Here is a 26,249-nt window from a genome sequence, read left to right on the forward strand (position 1 = left end):
GCTTGTAATTAATTTGTCCAAATTTTTATTTAATTTACCTACAATACTTTCATATGTCCAAAAAATATATATGAGGATCCGGCAATGGGATAAATAATATTAAGCTTCTTTTATTTCCCAGCAGCTCTCCTTGTGTGTCCTCATACACAGAGATCCAAAAGTGGAACCTCTTCCTTTGTTACCCCATTAGGAGGCAGCGGAGTCTCCTCAGCCGGCCCCGGCTGCAGAACCCCATTATCCATTGGGCGGTTCATTTACCACCAAGAGCTCGGCCGGGGCAGCTACGGAAGAGTAAGATTTGTGTTTTCTGTCTGATTTCTCATGTTGTCACCATTATGCTAACTGTATATACTATTTAGCTCACTGCACGTCCCTGGTACACAGCTATATATAATAGCAAACCCGCCATAGTGACATTGGTTACACAATAGTCATTTATATAGGTTTGTTTCCAAATCCCTTTTGTGTCTGTGTGTAAATGCAGCCTATCTTTATTGATGTGACTAACGTTACACGTGGAAAAGGGATTCAGTATGATTTACTGACGGTCATAATCCCGACAGCCATTGACCGACAGCCAAAATTCCGACACAGTCAAAATAGTGACATTTATTACGCCAACATGATCAAAATGCTAACAAAGTCAGAATACCAACATTTGAAATACCGACATGTCAAAATACTGACATGAGTTTTTCTGGGGGGTTTTTGTGTGTCAATGTCAACATAGGTCAACATGGACACCGTCTAAGTGTTCCGCATCCCCTTGCATGGCTCGCACTTCAGGCACTATTATCTTCCTCCACCAGGTCTACTGGGATGGTAAAGTATGAACAAGTCTGTTTTGGGGCAAAAATTCCTTAAAAATGCATATCGGCATTTTGACATGTCAGCATTGCAAATGTAGGTCGGTATTTTGACTGTCGGTCAATGGCTGTCGGGATTATTACTGTTGGTATTGTGTCCGTCGGTAAATCAACCGCTACCCGTAGAAAAGGTGGTGTGTGCTGTCACAACTGAGGGCCTGAGCTGACAGGAGGAAGCCTCAGTTGTAGGGGCTGGGGTGAAGCTAAAGTTCGGAGGTTTTATCAGACCCCTGGACATACGAGTAGGATGTAGAAAGGTTGCCCGAAGGCGTGACCATGACAACCAGGATTACAAGTCAATAAGTATTTATTAACAGAACTCCATGTAATCACAGCAGTAATAAGTCAACGCAGAGTATACAGCAGATTAAGTAAAAACAGTTCCTGGAGAACTACGGGTTGGCAACGGCCACAGGGTACTGGTAGCAGTAGGTACAGTTCTTAATGTCCCAGAGGTGGAATGTCCTTACCAGACCCGTCCGTAGTATGAGGTATAGCCGAGGAACACACCAGCAGGTGTTGTACTGGAAGCTGGTAGCACTGTAGTTGAGATAGCTGCTGAGGACGCTGGATGGAACCAGCCAGGTGTTAAGACATGGAGTAGTTGCTGGATGGAACCAGCCAGATAGTGAAATGAGGAAAAGAATCGGCACCTCCAGACAGATAGGCTGTTGATTAATAAGCCAATGGATAATTTATTACTTACACATACATATCTAGCAGCTGTTAGAGGGGTTACTCAGCCCTTAACAAAACACAATCCAAACAAAGAAAACAGCGCTAATAGGTATGTGTAAAATATTTTATTACCATTAATAACACAGTATATTACTTGAAATGAATTAAAACTGTTAAAGACGTGCCGGTTAGTAACAACATGCAAATTAGCTGCACAAAGGAACTTATGCAAACGCACATATGTTTCAATTAAACTTTAGTGCAATGGTTTATGCAATTATGGATATGCCATTAGTTCATTAGTCCCAAATATTTGAACTCCGTGCAATTCAGATGGGCTGTTTTGCTAGCATTTATGCCCAGATGGTAACCATCAAATTGATCCAACTGAATATCGGTTTTGTTAGTGGGTTAATAAGCACAAGTCTAGCAATTAGTAGTTTCTATAGCATATGAGCACAGTGGATGTTTGTATCACCTGTACAATGAGCCCCACTTCCAACAATGCATGGAAAAAGTGCCTCCCGGCTCCTGGTGCCTTCAGCACATTAGAGGTGCCATATCTGGAGTGTCCAAATTGGGGCTTTAATGAGGCTGTTGCAAAGTCCAAATTGCCGGTACCGGACACACTGTAGATGTCTTACGCGTTTCTCCGCCTCTTAGCAGCTCGGCGGCTTCCTCAGAGACGATATCACTATGTCTCCGTGCCTCTGTTTAAATAGCGGATCCATCACGCGTGCGCCTGCGCACTCAGTTACCATCCAAACCTCGTTTTGAGTTGGAGCGCAGCGCCCACGTTTTGCTGTACTCTCCACCTCTAGTGTATCACATGACCGCTTCCTACAGCAAGATCTTATTCCTCCGATATTGCATTTTCATTCAGAAGAGGGGTGTTTCACAGAGTTTTTGTTATACTCGCCACAGTTATTCAAGAGTATTAAATATGGTCCATTATAGTTTAGGCTCTATGTAAATACATAGTTTCACGGCATCGGGACATAGTAAACCCAGAATAAACAGTTTTAAAAAATTAATTAAAAACAACAACTAGACATACCATTGGCACATAGTTAATATATAAATAAAAATACAAATACACACATATGTGAGCGTGAGGTCAGTGCATAGTAAATTGCACATTCACAGTCACGTCCACATAGATTCAGGTGCATCATCTCAGACCAATCTGTCAAGAGATTTTTTTCCCTCCTTTTTTATTTTATATAAATTTAGAGATAGCGGCAACCCAATCGCGCCCGAACGTCATCATCCCGCTGTCGGATTCTCGCGAGATTCGGATTCTATATAAGCAGCCGTGCGTCGCCGCCATTTTCACTCGTGCATTGGAAATGTTAGGGAGAGGACGTGGCTGTCGTCCTCTCCGTTATTGTTGAACTTGATTGAGCTTTATTGCTTAATTGTGGGGAGGACTGGGGAGCAGCTGTATAATATAGGAGGAGTACAGTGCAGAGTTTTGCTGATCAGTGACCACCAGTTTTATCCGTTCTCTGCCTGAAAAAAACGCTCCTTATCTGTGCTCAGTGTGCTGCATATATCTGTGCTCACACTGCTTAATTGTGGGGACTGGGGAGCAGCTGTATTATGTAGCAGGAGTACAGTGCAGAGTTTTGCTGACAGTGACCACCAGTATACGTTGTCTGCCTGAAAAACACTCCATATCTGTGCTCACTGTGCTGCTTTATTGTGGGGACTGGGGACCACCAGTATAATATTATATAGGAGGAGTACAGTGCAGAGTTTTGCTGACCAGTGACCACCAGTATATAATATATAGCATTACGGTACAGTAGGCCACTGCTGTACCTACCTCTGTGTCGTCAAGTATACTATCCATCTAGATTCTATACCTGTGGTGCATTTCAGTTGTGCAGTTTGCTGACACAGTGACCACCAGTATATATAGCAGTACGGTACGGAAGGCCACTGCTGTACCTACCTCTGTGTCATCATTAAGTATACTATCCATCTACATTCTATACATGTGGTGCATTTTAGTTTTGTAGTTTGCTGACACAGTGACCACCAGTATATATAGCAGTACGGTACGGAAGGCCACTGCTGTACCTACCTTTGTGTCGTCATTAAGTATACTATCCATCTACATTCTATACCTGTGGTGCATTTTAGTTTTGCAGTTTGCTGACACAGTGACCACCAGTATATATAGCAGTACGGTACGGAAGGCCACTGCTGTACCTACCTCTGTGTCGTCATTAAGTATACTATTAATCTACATTCTATACCTGTGGTGCATTTTAGTTTCGCAGTTTGCTGACACAGTGACCACCAGTATACTATATATAGCAGTACGGTACGGAAGGCCACTGCTGTACCTACCTCTGTGTCGTCATTAAGTATACTATCCATCTACATTCTATACCTGTGGTGCATTTTAGTTTTGAAGTTTGCTGACACAGTGACCACCAGTATAAATAGCAGTACGGTACGGAAGGCCACTGCTGTACCTACCTCTGTGTCGTCATTAAGTATACTATCCATCTACATTCTATACCTGTGGTGCATTTTAGTTTTGCAGTTTGCTGACACAGTGACCACCAGTATATATAGCAGTACGGTACGGAAGGCCACTGCTGTATCTACCTCTGTGTCGTCATTAAGTATACTATCCATCTACATTCTATACCTGTGGTGCATTTTAGTTTTGCAGTTTGCTGACACAGTGACCACCAGTATATAAAGCAGTACGGTACGGAAGGCCACTGCTGTACTTACCTCTGTGTCGTCATTAAGTATACTATCCATCTACATTCTATACCTGTGGTGCATTTTAGTTTTGCAGTTTGCTGACACAGTGACCACCAGTATATATAGCAGTACGGTACGGAAGGCCACTGCTGTACCTACCTCTGTGTCATCATTAAGTATACTATCCATCTACATTCTATACCTGTGGTGCATTTTAGTTTTGCAGTTTGCTGACACAGTGACCACCAGTATATATAGCAGTACGGTACGGAAGGCCACTGCTGTACCTACCTCTGTGTCGTCATTAAGTATACTATCCATCTTCATTCTATACCTGTGGTGCATTTTAGTTTTGCAGTTTGCTGACACAGTGACCACCAGTATATATAGCAGTACGGTACGGAAGGCCACTGCTGTATCTACCTCTGTGTCGTCATTAAGTATACTATCCATCTACATTCTATACCTGTGGTGCATTTTAGTTTTGCAGTTTGCTGACACAGTGACTACCAGTATATATAGCAGTACGGTACGGAAGGCCACTGCTGTACCTACCTCTGTGTCGTCATTAAGTATACTACCCATCTACATTCTATACCTGTGGTGCATTTTAGTTTTGCAGTTTGCTGACACAGTGACCACCAGTATATATAGCAGTACGGTACGGAAGGCCACTGCTATACCTACCTCTGTGTCGTCATTAAGTATACTATCCATCTACATTCGATACCTGTGGTGCATTTTAGTTTTGCAGTTTGCTGACACAGTGACCACCAGTATATATAGCAGTACGGTACGGAAGGCCACTGCTGTACCTACCTCTGTGTCGTCATTAAGTATACTATCCCTCTACATTCTATACCTGTGGTGCATTTTAGTTGTGCGCAGTATATATAGTAGTAGGCCATTGCTATTGATACTGGCATATAATTCCACACATTAAAAAATGGAGAACAAACATGTGGAGGTTAAAATAGGGAAAGATCAAGATCCACTACCACCTCGTGCTGAAGCTGCTGCCACTAGTCATGGCCGAGACGATGAAATGCCATCAACGTCGTCTGCCAAGGCCGATGCCCAATGTCATAGTAGAGAGCATGTAAAATCCAAAAAACAAAAGTTCAGTAAAATGACCCAAAAATCAAAATTGAAAGCGTCTGATGAGAAGCGTAAACTTGCCAATATGCCATTTACGACACGGAGTGGCAAGGAACGGCTGAGGCCCTGGCCTATGTTCATGGCTAGTGGTTCAGATTCACATGAGGATGGAAGCACTCATCCTCTCGCAAAAAAAAAATGAAAAGACTTAAGCTGGCAAAAGCACAGCAAAGAACTGTGCGTTCTTCTAAATCACAAATCCCCAAGGAGAGTCCAATTGTGTCGGTTGCGATGCCTGACCTTCCCAACACTTGACGGGAAGAGCTTGCGCCTTCCACCATTTGCACGCCCCCTGCAGGTGCTGGAAGGAGCACCCGCAGTCCAGTTCCTGATAGTCATATTGAAGATGTCACTGTTGAAGTACACCAGTATGAGGATATGGGTGTTGCTGGCGCTGGGGAGGAAATTGACAAGGAGGATTCTGATGGTGAGGTGGTTTGTTTAAGTCAGGCACCCGGGGAGACACCTGTTGTCCGTGGGACGAATATGGCCATTGACATGCCTGGTCAAAATACAAAAAAAATCAGCTCTTCGTTGTGGAATTATTTCAACACAAATGCGGACAACAGGTGTCAAGCCGTGTGTTGCCTTTGTCAAGCTGTAATAAGTAGGGGTAAGGACGTTAACCACCTCGGAACATCCTCCCTTATACGTCACCTGCAGCGCATTCATCATAAGTCAGTGACAAGTTCAAAAACTTTGGACAGCAGAAGCAGTCCACTGACCACTAAATCCCTTCCTCTTGTAACCAAGCTCCTGCAAACCACACCACCAACTCCCTCAGTGTCAATTTCCTCCATACCCAGGAAAGCCAATAGTCCTGCAGGCCATGTCACTGGCAAATCTGACGGGTCCTCTCCTGCCTGGGATTCCTCCGATGCATCCTTGAGTGTAACGCCTACTGCTGTTGGCGCTGCTGTTGTTGCTGCTGGGAGTCGATCGTCATCCAAGAGGGGAAGTCGGAAGACCACTTGTACTACTTCCAGTAAGCAATTGACTGTCCAACAGTCCTTTGCGAGGAAGATGAAATATCACAGCAGTCATCCTGCTGCAAAGCAGATAACTCAGGTCTTGGCAGCCTGGGCGGTGAGAAACGTGGTTCCGGTATCCACCGTTAATTCAGAGGCAACTTGAGACTTGATTGAGGTACTGTGTCCCCGGTACCAAATACCATCTAGGTTCCATTTCTCTAGGCAGGCGATACCGAAAATGTACACAGACCTCAGAAAAAGAGTCACCAGTGTCCTAAAAAATGCAGTTGTACCCAATGTTCACTTAACCAAGGACATGTGGACAAGTGGAGCAGGGCAGACTCAGGACTATATGACTGTGACAGCCCACTGGGTAGATGTATTGCCTCCCACAGCAAGAACAGCAGCGGCGGCACCAGTAGCAGCATCTCGCAAACGCCAACTCGTTCCTAGGCAGGCTACGCTTTGTATCACCGCTTTCCAGAATAGGCACACAGCTGACAACCTCTTACGGAAACTGAGGAAGATTATCGCAGAATGGCTTACCCCAATTGGACTCTCCTGGGGATTTGTGACATCGGACAACGCCAGCAATATTGTGCGTGCATTACATCTGGGCAAATTCCAGCACGTCCCATGTTTTGCACATACATTGAATTTGGTGGTGTAGAATTATTTAAAAAACGACAGGGGCGTGCAAGAGATGCTGTCGGTGGCCCGAAGAATTGCGGGCCACTTTCGGCATTCAGCCACCGCGTACAGAAGACTGGAGCACCACCAAACAATCCTGAACCTGCCCTGCCATCATCTGAAGCAAGAGGTGGTAACAAGGTGGAATTCAACCCTCTATATGCTTCAGAGGATGGAGGAGCAGCAAAAGGCCATTCAAGCCTATACATCTGCCCACAATATAGGCAAAGGAGGGGGAATGCACCTGACTCAAGCGCAGTGGAGAATGATTTCAACGTTGTGCAAGGTTCTGCAACCCTTTGAACTTGCCACACGTGAAGTCAGTTCAGACACTGCCAGCCTGAGTCAGGTCATTCCCCTCATCAGGCTTTTGCAGAAGAAGCTGGAGACATTGAAGGAGGAGCTAAAACAGAGCGATTCCGCTAGGCATGTGGGACTTGTGGATGGAGCCCTTAATTCGCTTAACCAGGATTCACGGGTGGTCAATCTGTTGAAATCAGAGCACTACATTTTGGCCACCGTGCTCGATCCTAGATTTAAAACCTACGTTGTATCTCTCTTTCTGGCAGACACAAGTCTGCAGAGGTTCAAAGACCTGCTGGTGAGAAAATTGTCAAGTCAAGCAGAACGTGACCCGTCAACATCTCCTCCTTCACATTCTCCCGCAACTGGGGGTGCGAGGAAAAGGCTAAGAATTCCGAGCCCACCCGCTGGCGGTGATGCAGGGCAGTCTGGAGCGAGTGCTGACATCTGGTCCGGACTGAAGGACCTGCCAACAATTACTGACATGTCGTCTACTGTCACTGCATATGATTCTCTCACCATTGAAAGAATGGTGGAGGATTATATGAGTGACCGCATCCAAGTAGGCACGTCAGACAGTCCGTACGTATACTGGCAGGAAAAAGAGGCAATTTGGAGGCCCTTGCACAAACTGGCTTTATTCTACCTAAGTTGCCCTCCCTCCAGTGTGTACTCCGAAAGAGTGTTTAGTGCAGCCGCTCACCTTGTCAGCAATCGGCGTACGAGGTTACTTCCAGAAAATGTGGAGAAGATGATGTTCATCAAAATGAATTATAATCAATTCCTCCGTGGAGACATTCACCAGCAATTGCCTTAAGAAAGTACACAGGGATCTGAGATGGTGGATTCCAGTGAGGACGAATTAATAATCTGTGAGGAGGGGGATGTACACAGTGAAAGGGGTGAGGAATCGGAGGATGATGATGAGGAGGACATCTTGCCTCTGTAGAGCCAGTTTGTGCAAGGAGAGATTGATTGCTTCTTTTTTGGTGGGGGCCCAAACCTACCAGTCATTTCAGTCACAGTCGTGTGGCAGACCCTGTCGCTGAAATGATGGGTTCGTTAAAGTGTGCATGTCCTGTTTATACAACATAAGGGTGGGTGGGAGGGCCCAAGGACAATTCCATCTTGCACCTCTTTTTTCTTTCATTTTTCTTTGCATCATGTGCTGTTTGGGGACAATTTTTTTGAAGTGCCATCCTGTCTGACACTGCAGTTCAACTCCTAGATGGGCCAGGTGTTTGTGTCGGCCACTTGTGTTGCTTAGCTTAGTCACACAGCGACCTTGGTGCGCCTCTTTTTTTCTTTGCATCATGTGCTGTTTGGGGACTATTTTTTTGAAGTGCCATCCTGTCTGACACTGCAGTGCCACTCCTAGATGGGCCAGGTGTTTGTGTCGGCCACTTGTGTCGCTTAGCTTAGTCACACAGCGACCTTGGTGCGCCTCTTTTATTCTTTGCATCATGTGTTGTTTGGGGACTATTTTTTTGAAGTGCCATCCTGTCTGACGCTGTAGTGCCACTCCTAGATGGGCCAGGTGTTTGTGTCGGCCACTTGTGTCGCTTAGCTTTGTCACACAGCGACCTTGGTGCGCCTCTTTTATTCTTTGCATCGTGTGCTGTTTGGGGACAATTTTTTTGAAGTGCCATCCTGTCTGACACTGCAGTGCCACTCCTAGATGGGCCAGGTGTTTGTGTCGGCCACTTGTGTCGCTTAGCTTAGTCACACAGCGACCTTGGTGCGCCTCTTTTATTCTTTGCATCATGTGCTGTTTGGGGACAATTTTTTTGAAGTGCCGTCCTGTCTGACAATGCAGTGCCACTCCTAGATGGGCCAGGTGTTTGTGTCGGCCACTTGTGTCGCTTAGCTTAGTCACACAGCGACCTTGGTGCGCCTCTTTTTTTCTTTGCATCATGTGCTGTTTGGGGACAATTTTTTTGAAGTGCCATCCTGTCTGACACTGCAGTGCCACTCCTAGATGGGCCAGGTGTTTGTGTCGGCCACTTGTGTCGCTTAGCTTAGTCACACAGCGACCTTGGTGCGCCTCTTTTTTTCTTTGCATCATGTGCTGTTTGGGGACTATTTTTTTGAAGTGCCATCCTGTCTGACACTGCAGTGCCACTCCTAGATGGGCCAGGTGTTTGTGTCGGCCACTTGTGTCGCTTAGCTTAGTCACACAGCGACCTTGGTGCGCCTCTTTTTTTCTTTGCATCATGTGCTGTTTGGGGACTATTTTTTTGAAGTGCCATCCTGTCTGACACTGCAGTGCCACTCCTAGATGGGCCAGGTGTTTGTGTCGGCCACTTGTGTCGCTTAGCTTAGTCACACAGCGACCTTGGTGCGCCTCTTTTATTCTTTGCATCATGTGCTGTTTGGGGACAATTTTTTTGAAGTTCCATCCTGTCTGACACTGCAGTGCCACTCCTAGATGGGCCAGGTGTTTGTGTCGGCCACTTGTGTCGCTTAGCTTAGTCACACAGCGACCTTGGTGCGCCTCTTTTTTTCTTTGCATCATGTGCTGTTTGGGGACTATTTTTTTGAAGTGCCATCCTGCCTGACACTGCAGTGCCACTCCTAGATGGGCCAGGTGTTTGTGTCGCCCACTTGTGTCGCTTAGCTTAGCCATCCAGCGACCTCGATGCAAATTTTAGGACTAAAAATAATATTGTGAGGTGTGAGGTGTTCAGAATAGACTGGAAATGAGTGGAAATTATGGTAATTGAGGTTAATAATACTATGGGATCAAAATGACCCCCAAATTCTATGATTTAAGCTGTTTTTTAGGGTTTTTTGAAAAAAACACCCGAATTCAAAACACACCCGAATCCGACAAAAAAATTTCGGTGAGGTTTTGCCAAAACGCGTCCGAATCCAAAACACGGCCGCGGAACCGAATCCAAAACCAAAACACAAAACCCGAAAAATGTCCGGTGCACATCACTAATATATACATATATAAGGGGACATTATTACAGTTCAGGGCAATAATTAAAACTAGTTGTCCATATTAGCGCTTGGTTGGTATACCAAAGCAAAAGAAGGAAACAGAGAAATAAGTAAGCAAAAGAGACCAAGAAAAAAAGCATATGTATATGGATAAAAGCTGTGCATATTCACATATAACTCAACTATATCCACGCAGCCAATAAATATGACTACATTAATTCAGAAAGACACATAAGCAGCTGTGTAGAAACCACAGCCGCAATAAGTGTATACAGGCAAACAGGGGACCTTGTAAAAAATTATTATGCCAACTAGACTCAAATAGATGGTACTCAGCATGTTTAGATATATACCTAGACATTGTTTAGTTCTACTGTATCATTTAATTTCCCGGGGATAAGGGTACCCAGAACGTAGATCCAATAGGCTTCTCTCTTACATAGTTGCCTAAAACTATCTCCTCCCCGCTTTGTAACTTCTACTTGTTCTATTGCCTTTATTGTTACACTCTTTACATTTTGTTTTTGACATATTTGGACATATGGAGACATGACGAGAAAGAGGGTGTGTTTTCAAACCCTTCAATATGTTTCTTCTGTGTTCGGAAAACCGTACATGGAGAGCACGAATAGTGCGACCCACGTACTGCCTTCCGCACCCACATGTAATAGTATCATCCATATACAATATTGAGGTATTTTTCTTTATGATCTTTTTAATTTCTCTGGCATGGCTATTATATTGTGTGACGAATGAGGTGGATTTCAAAATGTTAAGAGTGTAACAATAAAGGCAATAGAACAAGTAGAAGTTACAAAGCGGGGAGGAGATAGGTTTAGGCAACTATGTAAGAGAGAAGCCTATTGGATCTACGTTCTGGGTACCCTTATCCCCGGAGGATTAAATGATACAGTAGAACTAAACAATGTCTAGGTATATATCTAAACATGCGGAGTACCATCTATTTGAATCTAGTTGGCATAATAATTTTTTACAAGGTCCCTGTCACGATCCGGGTATCTGGACGCCATTTCTTACCCATCAGATGCCTCCTAAGGCTGGCTCAGCGCTCCAGGACCGGATCCCATCTGTTATCCTAATGTTCACATTCCTGCATCCTCTCCTGTCTCTCTGAGACGCTGTCACAGTAACGCCATATTACATCTGGCATGGCGTCTCCCGCGGCCTCCGCCGCCGTCCCTGAGCTTCTGCATGCAGAGTGTCAGAGTGGCGATTACGTCAGCCGCGGCCTCCGCTGTGTCCGCGTGGTTGGATGTGCACTTGTCAGCCTGGCGTCTCCTGTCTCCAGTGGCCGGCGCCGCCATTACTGTTTTCATTACCACATGGATTACAAACCAAACTTCCCTCCAAGTGTCTGCATGGGCGCAGCCATCTTGGATTCTGTCAGCTGATCATTTCCTCCAATCTGTTGTCAGTATTGTTAATCTGCATAATTGCCTAGCCAATCCCTTCCTTGCTGCAGGTATAAATACACTGTGCCTGAGCAAGGAAGGCGTCAGTGCTTTGGTTGTCAAACCTAGTTCCTGTTTGTCTCTCTCCTGTGATTGTCTTCCAGGTTCCAGCTCCTGTCTCAAGACTTCCACCATAGAGACCCGCACCAGCATTCCACCTGCGGTGTAGCCTGACTCTCCAATCCATTGTGGATTCATCTGTTTCCAGCTACAACATTACCTGCTTCCAGCTCAGCTTTCAGCAGAGTACAGCTTCCCTTAAAGGGCCGGTGTCCTTTCTACACTTTACCACTCTCCACCGGTATTATTATTTCTCCGCTCTCAAGTTCTACATTTCAGTTCATATTTCATCGCTCCCAAGTTCATTTATTATTTAACTGGTTCCAGCCAGTATCCACTCCGTGCTAACAACAGTCTGGTTCCAGCCAGTATCCACAGCAGCTGTTTTACCTTCAGCAACCCAGCTTTTCCTGGAACACCAGCTGGCACAATCCTGGGTTATCTCCATTGCTACAGTCGGGCCTGGTAAGGACTTTCCATCTAGAAGATCATAAGAACTATCTCACACTACCAGTGCCCTGTGGCTCCTGCCATCCTGTAGTACCCAGGAACTGTATTTATTATTTGCTGACTTTTACGTTTTCTTTTACTGCTGCTGTGTTGCGGAGTTGTCATAATAAACATCATTGACTTTTATCCAAGTTGTCGTGGTCACGCCTTCGGGCAGTTATTATTCATGTTACTTACATGTCCAGGGGTCTGATACAACCTCCCAGGTTCCGGTACATCTCAGCCCCTACAACTGAGGCTGCCTCCCGTCAGCTCAGGCCCTCAGTTGTGACAGTAAGCACTGACCTAATGAATCCAGCCGGAGACCAGGATCAAGCGGCCAGGCCGATGCAAGAACTGGCAGCCCGACTAGAACATCAGGAGGCTGCACAGGGCCACATCATCCGCTGTCTCCAGGATCTCTCTACTCGGCTGGATGGGATTCAGACAACTCTCCGTGGATCAGGCGCGTCTGGTGCGTCAACCACAGTGACTCCAGCTATAACCCCACCCACCTTACCCATTTCTGCTCCACGTCTTCATCTTCCAACGCCAGCAAAATTTGACGGATCTCCAAGATTCTGCAGGGGATTTCTCAACCAGTGTGAGATTCAGTTTGAGCTACAACCTGGCAATTTTCCCAGTGACCGTACAAAAATTGCCTACATTATTTCTCTTCTCAGTGGCTCAGCCCTTGATTGGGCATCACCGTTATGGGAGAGGTCCGACACTCTGCTATCTTCCTACACTGCCTTCGTGTCAACATTCAGGCGCATCTTCGACGAGCCAGGCCGGGTAACCTCAGCTTCATCCGAGATTCTCCGTTTACGCCAGGGGTCACGTACTGTAGGACAATATCTGATACAGTTCCAGATCCTGGCATCCGAACTGGCATGGAACGACGAGGCCCTGTATGCTGCATTCTGGCATGGCTTATCTGAGCGTATTAAAGATGAGTTAGCTACCAGAGACTTACCTTCTAAGTTAGATGAGCTAATCTCACTCTGCACGAAAGTTGATTTACGTTTCAGAGAGAGAGCAACTGAGCGTGGAAGATCATCTGCTCCAAAATCTTCTGCTCCTCCTCCTCGTCAACTGTCACCATCTAAAGATGAGCCCATGCAACTTGGCCGTTCCCGTTTAACTCCTGCTGAGCGCCGAAGACGTCTCTCTGAGTCTCTTTGCCTTTACTGTGCAGCTCCGTCTCACACCATCAATGCCTGTCCCGAACGTCCGGGAAAACTCCAAACCCTAGCTCGCCCAGGAGAGGGCCGGCTAGGAATAATGATCTCCTCTCCATCTCCTCATGATTGTAATCTCCCAGTGTCGCTCCAAATTGCTCAACGTTATCGGAACGTCATTGCCCTCCTTGATTCCGGAGCAGCTGGGAACTTTATTACCGAAGCCTATGTTAAACGGTGGTCCCTACCCACCGAGAGACTTCCTTCGTCCATCTCCTTAACTGCCGTGGATGGCAGTAACATTTTTGATACAGTTATTGCTCTAAGTACTCTACCAGTTCGTCTGAGAGTGGGAGTTCTTCATTCCGAACTTATTTCACTTTTAGTGATTCCAAGAGCCACACATCCTGTGGTCCTGGGCCTTCCATGGCTCCGTCTTCACAATCCTACAATTGATTGGACGACTACGCAAATCCTGGCATGGGGTTCCTCCTGTGCTGAGACATGTTTGTTTAAAGTATTGCCTGTCTGTTCTTCCTCCCCCAGGTCGTCTGATGTTCCACCTCCTCCATATCAAGATTTCACGGATGTGTTCAGTAAAGCTTCTGCTGATATCCTTCCTCCTCATAGAGAATGGGACTGTCCGATTGATCTCGTTCCAGGGAAGGTTCCACCTCGAGGCCGAACTTATCCGTTGTCTCTGCCTGAGACACATTCTATGGAGGAATATATTAAAGAGAACCTAGCAAAGGGGTTCATTCGACCTTCTTCTTCTCCAGCCGGCGCAGGCTTCTTTTTTGTAAAAAAGAAAGATGGTGGTCTGCGGCCGTGCATCGACTACAGAGGTTTGAACGACATTACCATCAAGAACCGTTATCCTTTACCCCTGATTACTGAGCTCTTTGACAGAGTTAGCGGAGCTACCATCTTTACAAAGCTGGACTTGCGAGGTGCATACAATCTCATCCGGATCCGTGAGGGTGACGAGTGGAAGACCGCCTTTAACACCCGTGACGGACATTATGAGTACCTCGTCATGCCCTTCGGATTGAGCAATGCTCCAGCTGTCTTCCAGCATTTTGTCAATGAGATCTTCAGAGACATTCTATACCGTCATGTCGTGGTCTATCTAGACGATATCCTCATTTTTGCCAACGATTTAGAGGAACATCGTTTTTGGGTTAAAGAGGTTCTGTCCCGTCTCCGTGTCAATCATCTCTATTGCAAATTAGAAAAATGCGTCTTTGAAGTCAAGTCCATTCCGTTTCTAGGGTACATTGTGTCCGGTTCCGGACTAGAGATGGATCCTGAGAAACTACAAGCAATCCAAAATTGGCCGGTACCCTTAACCCTCAAAGGGGTCCAGAGGTTCTTAGGGTTCGCCAACTATTACCGAAAGTTTATACGAGACTTTTCCACCATTGTGGCGCCTATTACTGCTTTCACTAAGAAGGGTGCTAACCCGTCCAAGTGGTCTGAAGAAGCCATGCAAGCATTTCATCTTTTAAAACAAAGGTTCATCTCTGCGCCTGTTCTGAAACAGCCTGACATCGACTCTCCTTTCATCTTAGAGGTGGATGCCTCCTCCGTTGGAGTAGGAGCGGTGTTATCTCAGAGGGCTAAAGATGGCCATTTACACCCTTGCAGTTTCTTCTCCCGGAAGTTCTCCCCAGCTGAGCGCAACTATGCCATTGGCGACCAGGAGTTGCTAGCCATCAAGCTCGCTCTAGAAGAGTGGAGGTATCTGTTGGAGGGAGCTTCTCATTCAATCACCATACTTACAGACCACAAGAACCTTTTATACCTGAAGGGCGCACAATGTCTCAACCCTCGTCAGGCCAGATGGGCACTTTTCTTTTCCAGGTTCGACTTTAAACTCCAGTTCTGTCCGGGCTCTCAGAATCGCAAGGCCGATGCCCTTTCCCGCTCATGGGAGCAAGAAAATGAGTCAGAGTCTTCAGACAAGCATCCTATTATAAATCCGTTGGCATTCTCCACGGTAGGGATGGACTCTACGCCCCCATCAGGGAAAAGTTTTGTGAAGCCGATGCTAAGGAAGAAGCTCATGCATTGGGCCCATGCTTCCCGTTTTGCCGGACATACAGGTATCCAAAAAACCCTGGAGTTTATCTCTAGGTCCTATTGGTGGCCAACTCTGAAAAAGGACGTCTTGGAGTTTATGGCATCTTGCCCAAAGTGTGCCCAACATAAAGTATCCCGCCAGTCGCCTGCGGGGCAACTGGTTCCACTATCCGTTCCCCGTCGACCATGGACCCACTTGTCGATGGATTTCATTACAGACTTACCCATGTGCAACAAGTTCAATACCATCTGGGTGGTAGTTGACCGGTTCACCAAGATGGCACACTTCATTCCTCTCACCGGTCTTCCGTCAGCTTCCAAGTTGGCTCAAGTATTCATACAAGAGATCTTCCGACTCCACGGTCTTCCTGAAGAAATTATCTCAGATCGAGGAGTTCAATTCACAGCCAAATTCTGGCGAAGTTTATGTCAAGTCCTCCAAGTCAAGCTAAAGTTTTCCACGGCTTACCATCCTCAGACCAATGGTCAAACCGAGAGGGTGAATCAGGACTTGGAGGCCTTCCTCCGCATCTATGTGTCCTCCTCTCAAGATGACTGGGTTCAATTACTTCCCTGGGCCGAGTTCTGTCATAACAACCAGTATCATTCTTCATCTGCTTCAACACCATTCTTCACTAACTTTGGATTCCACCCTAAAGTCCCTGAGTTCCAACCGCTTCCAGCAACTTCTGTTCCCGCAGTGGATATCACCTTGCATCAGTTTGCCAATATCTGGAAGAGCGTACGATCAGCTCTGCTCAAGGCATCGTTCAGGTACAAGAAGTTTGCGGATAAGAAGCGTCGAGCAGTTCCTGCTCTCAAGGTGGGTGATCGGGTATGGTTATCCACGAAGAATTTGAGGTTAAGAGTTCCCAGTATGAAGTTTGCACCTCGCTATATCGGTCCTTTCAAGATTGAACAAGTCATCAATCCTGTTGCTTACAGACTCCAGTTGCCTCCCTTCTTAAAAATACCCAGGACATTCCATGTTTCCCTGTTGAAACCGCTGATCTTGAATCGGTTTCATTCCTCACTTCCCCCAACTCCGAAAGTCCAAACTCAACGAGGCGTTGAGTATGAAGTGGCCAAGATCCTGGACTCACGTCACCGTTACGGTCAACTACAATATCTTATTGACTGGAAGGGTTATGGCCCTGAGGAACGTTCATGGACCAATGCTTCTGATGTCCATGCTCCTGCCTTGGTCCGGAGATTCCATTCCAAGTTTCCTCAAAAGCCAAAGAAGTGTCAAAGGGGGTGCTGTCACGATCCGGGTATCTGGACGCCATTTCTTACCCATCAGATGCCTCCTAAGGCTGGCTCAGCGCTCAGCGCTCCAGGACCGGATCCCATCTGTTATCCTAATGTTCACATTCCTGCATCCTCTCCTGTCTCTCTGAGACGCTGTCACAGTAACGCCATATTACATCTGGCATGGCGTCTCCCGCGGCCTCCGCCGCCGTCCCTGAGCTTCTGCATGCAGAGTGTCAGAGTGGCGATTACGTCAGCCGCGGCCTCCGCTGTGTCCGCGTGGTTGGATGTGCACTTGTCAGCCTGGCGTCTCCTGTCTCCAGTGGCCGGCGCCGCCATTACTGTTTTCATTACCACATGGATTACAAACCAAACTTCCCTCCAAGTGTCTGCATGGGCGCAGCCATCTTGGATTCTGTCAGCTGATCATTTCCTCCAATCTGTTGTCAGTATTGTTAATCTGCATAATTGCCTAGCCAATCCCTTCCTTGCTGCAGGTATAAATACACTGTGCCTGAGCAAGGAAGGCGTCAGTGCTTTGGTTGTCAAACCTAGTTCCTGTTTGTCTCTCTCCTGTGATTGTCTTCCAGGTTCCAGCTCCTGTCTCAAGACTTCCACCATAGAGACCCGCACCAGCATTCCACCTGCGGTGTAGCCTGACTCTCCAATCCATTGTGGATTCATCTGTTTCCAGCTACAACATTACCTGCTTCCAGCTCAGCTTTCAGCAGAGTACAGCTTCCCTTAAAGGGCCGGTGTCCTTTCTACACTTTACCACTCTCCACCGGTATTATTATTTCTCCGCTCTCAAGTTCTACATTTCAGTTCATATTTCATCGCTCCCAAGTTCATTTATTATCTAACTGGTTCCAGCCAGTATCCACTCCGTGCTAACAACAGTCTGGTTCCAGCCAGTATCCACAGCAGCTGTTTTACCTTCAGCAACCCAGCTTTTCCTGGAACACCAGCTGGCACAATCCTGGGTTATCTCCATTGCTACAGTCGGGCCTGGTAAGGACTTTCCATCTAGAAGATCATAAGAACTATCTCACACTACCAGTGCCCTGTGGCTCCTGCCATCCTGTAGTACCCAGGAACTGTATTTATTATTTGCTGACTTTTACGTTTTCTTTTACTGCTGCTGTGTTGCGGAGTTGTCATAATAAACATCATTGACTTTTATCCAAGTTGTCGTGGTCACGCCTTCGGGCAGTTATTATTCATGTTACTTACATGTCCAGGGGTCTGATACAACCTCCCAGGTTCCGGTACATCTCAGCCCCTACAACTGAGGCTGCCTCCCGTCAGCTCAGGCCCTCAGTTGTGACAGTCCCCTGTTTGCCTGTATACACTTATTGCGGTTGTGGTTTCTACACAGCTGCTTATGTCTTTCTGAATTAATGTAGTCATATTTATTGGCTGCGTGGATATATTTGAGTTATATGTGAATATGCACAGCTTTTATCCATATATCCATATACATATGCTTTTTTTCTTGGTCTCTTTTGCTTACTTATTTCTCTGTTTCCTTCTTTTGCTTTGGTATACCAACCAAGCGCTAATATGGACAGCTAGTTTTAATTATTGCCCTGAACTGTATAATAATGTCCCCTTATATATATCTCTCTTTGTATATATTTGGAATGGGGCTTAGCGGCGGGAGCACTGCCGCTATCTCTAAATTTATATATAATAAAAAAGGAAAAAAAAAATCTCTGACAGAGTGGAGAACAGAATCTATGTGGACGTGACTGTGAATGCGCAATTTACTATGCGCTGACCTCACGCTCACATATGTGTGTATTTGTATTTTTATTTATATATTAACTATGTGCCAATGGTATGATTAGTTGTTGTTTTTAATTAATTTTTTAAAACTGTTTATTCTGGGTTTACTATGTCCCGATGCCGTGAAACTATGTATTTACATAGAGCCTAAACTATAATGGACCATATTTAATACTCTTGAATAACTGTGGCGAGTATAACAAAAACTCTGTGAAACACCCCTCTTCTGAATGAAAATGCAATATCGGAGGAATAAGATCTTGCTGTAAGAAGCGGTCATGTGATACACTAGAGGTGGAGAGTACAGCAAAACGTGGGCGCTGCGCTCCAACTCAAAACGAGGTTTGGATGGTAACTGAGTGCGCAGGCGCACGTGTGATGGATCCGCTATTTAAACAGAGGCACGGAGACATAGTGATATCGTCTCTGAGGAAGCCGCCGAGCTGCTAAGAGGCGGAGAAATGCGTAAGCATCTACAGTGTGTCCGGTACCGGCAATTTGGACTTTGCAACAGCCTCATTAAAGCCCCAATTTGGACACTCCAGATATGGCACCTCTAATGTGCTGAAGGCACCAGGAGCTGGGAGGCACTTTTTCCATGCATTGTTAGAAGTGGGGCTGATTGTACAGGTGATACAAACATCCACTGTGCTCATATGCTATAGAAACTACTAATTGCTAGACTTGTGCTTATTAACCCACTAACAAAACCGATATTCAGTTGGATCAATTTGATGGTTACCATCTGGGCATAAATGCTAGCAAAACAGCCCATCTGAATTGCACGGAGTTCAAATATTTGGGACTAATGAACTAATGGCATATCCATAATTGCATAAACCTTTGCACTAAAGCTTAATTGAAATATATGTGCGTTTGCATAAGTTCCTTTGTGCAGCTAATTTGCATGTTGTTACTAACCGGCACGTCTTTAACAGTTTTAATTCATTTCAAGTAATATACTGTGTTATTAATGGTAATAAAATATTTTACACATACCTATTAACGCTGTTTTCTTTGTTTAGATAGTGAAATGAAGCTGGGGAGCGAAGATGTAGAAACCGATGGTTTGCAGGTACCGATGGTTTGCAGGTAACTGATGGTATGCAGGTAACTGATGGTATGCAGGTAATAGCTGGAAAAGCACCGGCTCTTTAAGATAGCTGATCACTGCTGGAAGCTGACCGCTGGAAGCAGATGAGACTGTAGCCGGAGACTGGAGCAGACACAGGAGACTGTAGAGTCAGGCTGCACCGCAGGGTGGTAAGCTGGTGCGGGTCTCTTAGTGGAATCTGGAAACAGGAGCTGGAAACCTGGAATGGAAACAACCACAGCAGAGAGAGACTGGAAACAAGGTTTGACAACCAAAGCCAGTGGCGTAACTACTGCCCCCGCAGCCCTCGCGGTGGCTTGGGGGCGAGGGGCTGCGGGGGCGCCACTGATTTACAGCAGACTGACATGCGGACGAGCGTCCGCATGTCAGTCTGCGGTCTCCTTCCCTCCGCCGCTTGTTGGAGGGACACGGAGGGCACAGCGCGCCTCCCTGTGTCCCTCCTGCATCATCTCCGGCGGCCGCGGGTCTAATAGGGGGAAGTGCCGTCCGTGAGCTCTAATTGGCTCACGAACCGGCACTTCCCCCTATTAGACCCGCGGCCGCCGGAGATGATGCAGCAGGAGGGACACAGGAGAGGCGAGCTGTGCCCTCCGTGTCCCTCCAAAAAGCAGCAGCAGCAGGGGGGGGGGGATATCTGGCACTGGGGCATATATGGCACTGGGGGGGGGAATATCTGGCACTGGGGGCATATATGGCACTGGGGGGGAATATCTGGCACTGGGGGCATATATGGCACTGGGGGGGAATATCTGGCACTGGGGGAATATCTGGCACTGGGGGGGAATATATGGCACTGGGGGCATATGTGGCACTGGGGGGGAATATCTGGCACTGGGGGAATATCTGGCACTGGGGGGGAATATCTGGCACTGGGGGCATATGTGGCACTGGGGGGGTATATGTGTACCTGGCACATGGGGGGGGGCTATATTTGGCACTGGGGCATGTGAGTACCTGGCACCGTGGGGGAATATCTGGCACTGGGGACATATGTGGCACTGGGAGCACAGCCCTAGCAACAAGGACTACCTCCTAGCAACGAGCATGACACCCAGTGCATAAAACACCTGGCAACGAGCATGACACCCAGTGCATGAAACACCTGGCAACGAGCATGACACCCAGTGCATGAAACCCCTGGCAACGAGCATGACACCCTGAGCATGAAAACCCCTGGCACCGTGCATGGAACCAAGAGCATGAAACCCCTGGCAACGAGCATGACACCCAGTGCATGAAACCCCTGACAACGAGCAGGTAATTGAAAAGTAATTAGAAGCCTTACTGTAGGACTTAATGTGTAATGGGCATTACGGTGTGTGGCATAATGTATCACGGACATTGCGGTGTGTGTCATAATGTGTCACAGGCATTACGGTGTATGGTATACTATATCGCGGGCATTGTGATATGTGGTATAATGTCTCAGGGTCATTGCAGTGTGTGGCATAATGTATCACGGACATTGCGGTGTGTGTCATAATGTGTCAGGCATTACGGTGTGTGGTATACTATATCACGGGCATTGTGGTATGTGGTATAATGTCTCAGGGTCATTGCAGTGTGGCATAATACATAACTGGCATTGCGGTGTGTGGCATAGGGTATAACGGGCAGGGCATTGCGGTATGTGTCACAGGCATTACGGTGTATGGTATACTATATCACGGGCATTGTGGTATAATGTCTCAAGGTCATTGCAGTGTGTGGCATAATGTGTCACAGGCATTGTATGTGCTATAATGTATCGGGCATTGCAGTGTGTGGCATAATGTATCACGGACATTGCGGTGTGTGTCATAATGTGTCACAGACATTGTATGTGCTATAATGTATCAGGGGCATTGCAGTGTGTAGCATAATGTATAACGGGCATTGCGATTCCTGTCATAATGTGTCACAGGCATTACGGTGTGTGGCATAATGTGTCACAGGCATTACGGTGTGTGGCATAATGTGTCGGGGGCATTACAGTGTGTGCATATTGTGTCATGTGCATTATTGTGTGCGGCATAATGTCTAAGGGCCACTGCAGTATGTGGCATAATGTATACTGGGCATTACTATAAGGAGGAAAAATGACAAATAATATAAGGGGCATGAATCAGGATTATTTTTCTTTCCTGTGGTGGCCAACGTATGGGCGTGCAGGTTGCAAAACTGGGGTATAAGGTAGTCTTTTCCTGCAATGCCACGCCCCTTTATGCGAAACCACGCCCATTCCAACGAAACCACACCCGTTTTTTGCCGCGCGCGCATATTTATCCCTTTCTTGCTCCCAATTATGGAGCATGAGGGGGGGGGGGGCGCCGAATAATTTTTTGGCTTGGGGGAGAAAAATTTCTAGTTACGCCACTGACCAAAGCACTGACGATTTCCTGGTTCAGGCTCAATCCCTTTATACCCTTAGGTATGCAGGGATTGGATGAGCAATTAGGCAGACTACAGCGGAGCTATGGATTGGAGAACAGGATCATGTGACTAGAACTAAGATGGCTGCGCCCATACCGGCCAGTGGAGGGAATCCTTGTTTGTAACACCACATGGAGATTCCTCTGTAATGGCGGCGGTGAACACAGAGAACGCCGACTTGCGTCTCAGACCTCCAGCGCGGACGGCCGCAGTAGATGAGGAGTGCCACATAACCTGTAATGCATTGAGAATACAAAGATGATGCCCGAGGCCCCGCTGGCAGGTGACGCCATGCCAGTCGCCCGGGCACTGGAAGGACAACAACCACGGATTAGCAGAGACGAGACGTGACATATGAATGCTAGCAACACCGCTGGGAACCGGGCCTAGGACGCTGAGCCAGCCTCAGGAGACACCTGAAAGGTAAATAATGGCGTCCAGATACCCGGATCGTGACATGTGCTAGTGGGGGTGGGGGTGGGGGTTGTATTTTCTGCAGGGAGGATTTGGGGGGGGGGGGGGAGGGGGTCTGTACTGATACTTCTGCTGATATACCTATAGGATATATGTTCAGTCAAACAATATTATAGGAGAATGCAATTTAGAAAATCTTAAATCTCTATATTACTGATGGGGTAGTAGGTTGTATGCTGAAGTGACATTGGTGTTTCAGTAATACTTGCCTACTCTCCCGGAATGGCCGGGAGGCTCCCGAAAATCGGGTGACCCTCCCAGCCCCCCGGAATAGCAGGCAAGCCTCCCAATTTTTCTGGTCCCCCCTGCCCAGCCGCCCACTTAGCGAGTAAAGTGGGTGGTCCGGGCAGTCAATGACGCAATTCTTGTTGAATCGCATCATCATAGCCACGCCCCCTGCAGTATAATGTCGAAAATATCGGCATTACAGAGCTGGGGCATGGCTTAAATGACGCAACACGGCAACCATGCCCCTGTATTGCCTCCACGCCGCCCTCTCTGCCCATCATTTCCCTACCCTGCCCCCCTGGTGAGCCGACCTGGTTGCTCTCTCCCGGAGAGAGCAGCCAGAAAGTCGATAAGTATGCTATCAGTTCTGTATAAGCAGCCACATCCCCATCTGGTCTCCTTCATAGTGACCTTTCACTGATCCTCAGCACCAGTGGCAGGTGTGTGCAACATCTATTCACCTCTGCTACACAGAACAGCAGTGAACAGACCTCCCCAATTGCCACACGACATGGACAATGGAATGTAATCAAGACTAACATATCTTACTTTGGGGTAGATGTATTAACATGGAGAAGGCATAAGGAAATGATAAACCAGTGATAAGTGCAAGGTGATAAACACACCAGCCAATCAGCTCCTAACTGTCAATTTGCATATCGGAGCTGATTGGCTGGTGCGGTTATCACCTTGCACTTATCACTGGTTTATCACTTCCTTATGCCGGCATTACAGGCATTTATGCGTCTATTCTCTTATCACCTGACACAGAATGTTATCATTAGTTACCTCTTTCCTCCTGCTTCTGTAACGTCTCTCTGTACCGTACAGGTGTTACTGGCATCTGACACTGTCACCAGAAGGCAGCTTGCAGTGAAGGTCATTAAGAAAAGAGTTGTGGTGGAAGAAGATATGATAAGATCTGTGCTGGTGGAGAGAGAGGCACTGCAGGCTGTCAGGACGCCCTTTGTCGTCCGAGGGCTTTTCGCCTTCCAGACTGAGGTAAGTTCATAAAAAGAAAAAACGGCTGCACTCATGGGAGTTAAAAAAATACAGAATAAATTGTAGGAGAGGAGAGCTGACGTTTCTAAATGATGGTAGTGTGAAAATGACCCTCTTTCCTTCACACACCTCTCACCGCTTACTCTCCGAACAGCTGACTACGACAATTGGTTCCCTGCATCATTTTGGTCTCCTTTGCCGGCTTGGAGACCGTGTACATCTGCAACGGGACGGCCGTTTGAGTGCAACAGCCACACCATCCTCTCCCCGCTAAGCCCTTAGAGTGGTCACTGCAGGAATTCATAACCGAGGACGATCAGTGTTACCAGCCCACGGGAGAAGGTAAAGTGACTACACACAATACGACACTGATAGACGGCTGTGGGGCATATTGCTACCAACTTGTGGCATAGAAACATTGTATCCACTCTGCATTTATACAGCAAGTACCATGGTTAAGCTACTATGATGATTTATCTACAGCCTAATTACCAAAATTGTTACAGCTGCTAGACTCACAGCACTATATTCCATCGGATTGAACATTTCAGGACAGCAATTCCTGGTGGATTTTTACCAACTCAGGTGGATACTGATGATATAATCTTATATATGGTGCTATAGTGTTGCAAATTTATATATTTATATATTTCACTATTGTGGATCTTTTTGATGCTACTTTTTTTTTTTTTAAACATAATTTTTATTCATGGGAAGGAACACAGAAAGCAAACAGGAACCAACAGATGGCAGTTATAGCATAATGCATTACAAACATAACCTAACAGTTGGTACGTATATAGAGAATCAAGAAAAAATTATCAATTTTTGACCCAAAGAGCGGGTATAATAAAACAGAGAGAATAGCAGTCGGCCGAAAGTCCAACCGACTAATATTGAGAAATAGTATAGAATAAGATATGAAAAGGGAGAGAGAAAGAGAAGAGAGAAAGGAAGATACAGAAGGATAGAATATGGTAGGGTAGAGTCCCCGGGAGGGTTCCATCAAATAAAACACAGGGCATTATTAGTTGAAAGGTGAAGGGGCATGTTGTGTAGTCAGCCAAGGACTCCATATTTTATCAAATGACTTGGAGGAGCAATTAATGATACTAGTCATATAGTCCATACGGTAAACGTACCATATGCAGGCGATTATAGACTGCATGGAAGGTGGAATAGGGTTTTTCCAGTCTGCGGCCAATTGACATGCCATTGCAGAAACTATATGACGTAGCAATTTATTTTGATGGTTTGTCAGCGTTGGCAGGTTTAAGGGGAGGAGAATGTATTTAGGATCATAAGGAATAGGAATCTGTAACAAATTAGTAATAAGATTAATCACATCTCTCCAAACATTTACAATTTTAGGGCACGACCACCATATATGCAGGAAAGAGCCCTCTGCGCCACATCCTCTCCAACATCTATCTGATGTATCCGGGTACATTCTGCTTAAGCGAGATGGTACATAATACCATCTATATAATAATTTGTAGACGTTCTCTTTGATTCTAACGCAGATGGAGCTAGATGCAGCGTTACCCCAGGCCTCAGACCATTCCTCATCATCTAAGGCCGAGCCTAGATCCAGTTCCCATGCCCTCTCGTGAGGATCACGTTGAGAGGGTGGTTCTCCATCGAGAGTGGCATATAAGAGGGAAATTAAACCTTTGGTTGAATGACGTCTGAAACACACTGCCTCGAACGTAGTCAGGGGTCTGCTAGAGAGGACGTGGCTCATTGCGGAATGAAAGTGCCTTAGTTGTAAATATTGATAAAAATATTTGGATGGGATGTCAATACCTTCCTGAATCTGGGAAAACTGAGGAAAACTAGTGTCTTTGGTGATATCATTCAGATATAAGATACCTCTATCCTGCCAGGGGGCAAATAATGATTTGTGTATACCAGGGGAAAATGCTGGGTTGTGTAATATAGGGATGATGGGGGAGGGGGCCGGGGCCAAGCTGTATTTCCTATTGGCAAAGTCCCAAACCGTCAGTGAGCGGGACACCAGGGGGTGAGAGGCCACATTTCTAGGGCGGCAGGGTTTCGGGAGCCAAAGAAGAGAAGAAAGAGTAGAGAGACCTAATTCAGCAGCTTCTATAGATACCCAGACCCTCTGAGACTCGGGATTACACCATTGCACACAATGCGAAAGCTGCATGGCTAAATAATATCTTTTAAAGTCTGGGATGCCCAAACCGCCACTACATGAGGGACGCTGTAATAGTTTCAGTCGGACTCGGGGACGCTTATTTGCCCATATAAATTGTGATGTGTGAAACTGTAAGAATTTAAAGGCAGATGGAGGGATAAATATCGGGAGAGTTTGGAATAGGTATAGTATCCGA

General features: G+C 46.5%; 1 protein-coding gene and 1 long non-coding RNA gene across 2 annotated transcripts in view; one reads left to right on the plus strand and one right to left on the minus strand.

Annotated features, from left to right (window-relative positions):
- Nucleotides 1-26,249, minus strand: part of LOC135050910 (uncharacterized) — a 164,475-nt gene that overhangs the window by 33,465 nt on the left and 104,761 nt on the right. The window lies entirely within an intron of this gene.
- LOC135050427 (protein kinase C delta type-like) overlaps nucleotides 1-26,249 on the plus strand; it is a 75,511-nt gene that overhangs the window by 11,704 nt on the left and 37,558 nt on the right. Inside the window, exons 2-3 of the mRNA XM_063956922.1 lie at nucleotides 19,688-19,737; nucleotides 23,722-23,892. Coding sequence (XP_063812992.1) covers nucleotides 19,688-19,737; nucleotides 23,722-23,892 — 221 coding nt within the window. The remainder of the gene's footprint in view (nucleotides 1-19,687; nucleotides 19,738-23,721; nucleotides 23,893-26,249) is intronic.

Source organism: Pseudophryne corroboree, chromosome 2 (genome assembly GCF_028390025.1).
Source record: "Pseudophryne corroboree isolate aPseCor3 chromosome 2, aPseCor3.hap2, whole genome shotgun sequence".
Lineage (NCBI taxonomy): Eukaryota > Metazoa > Chordata > Amphibia > Anura > Myobatrachidae > Pseudophryne > Pseudophryne corroboree.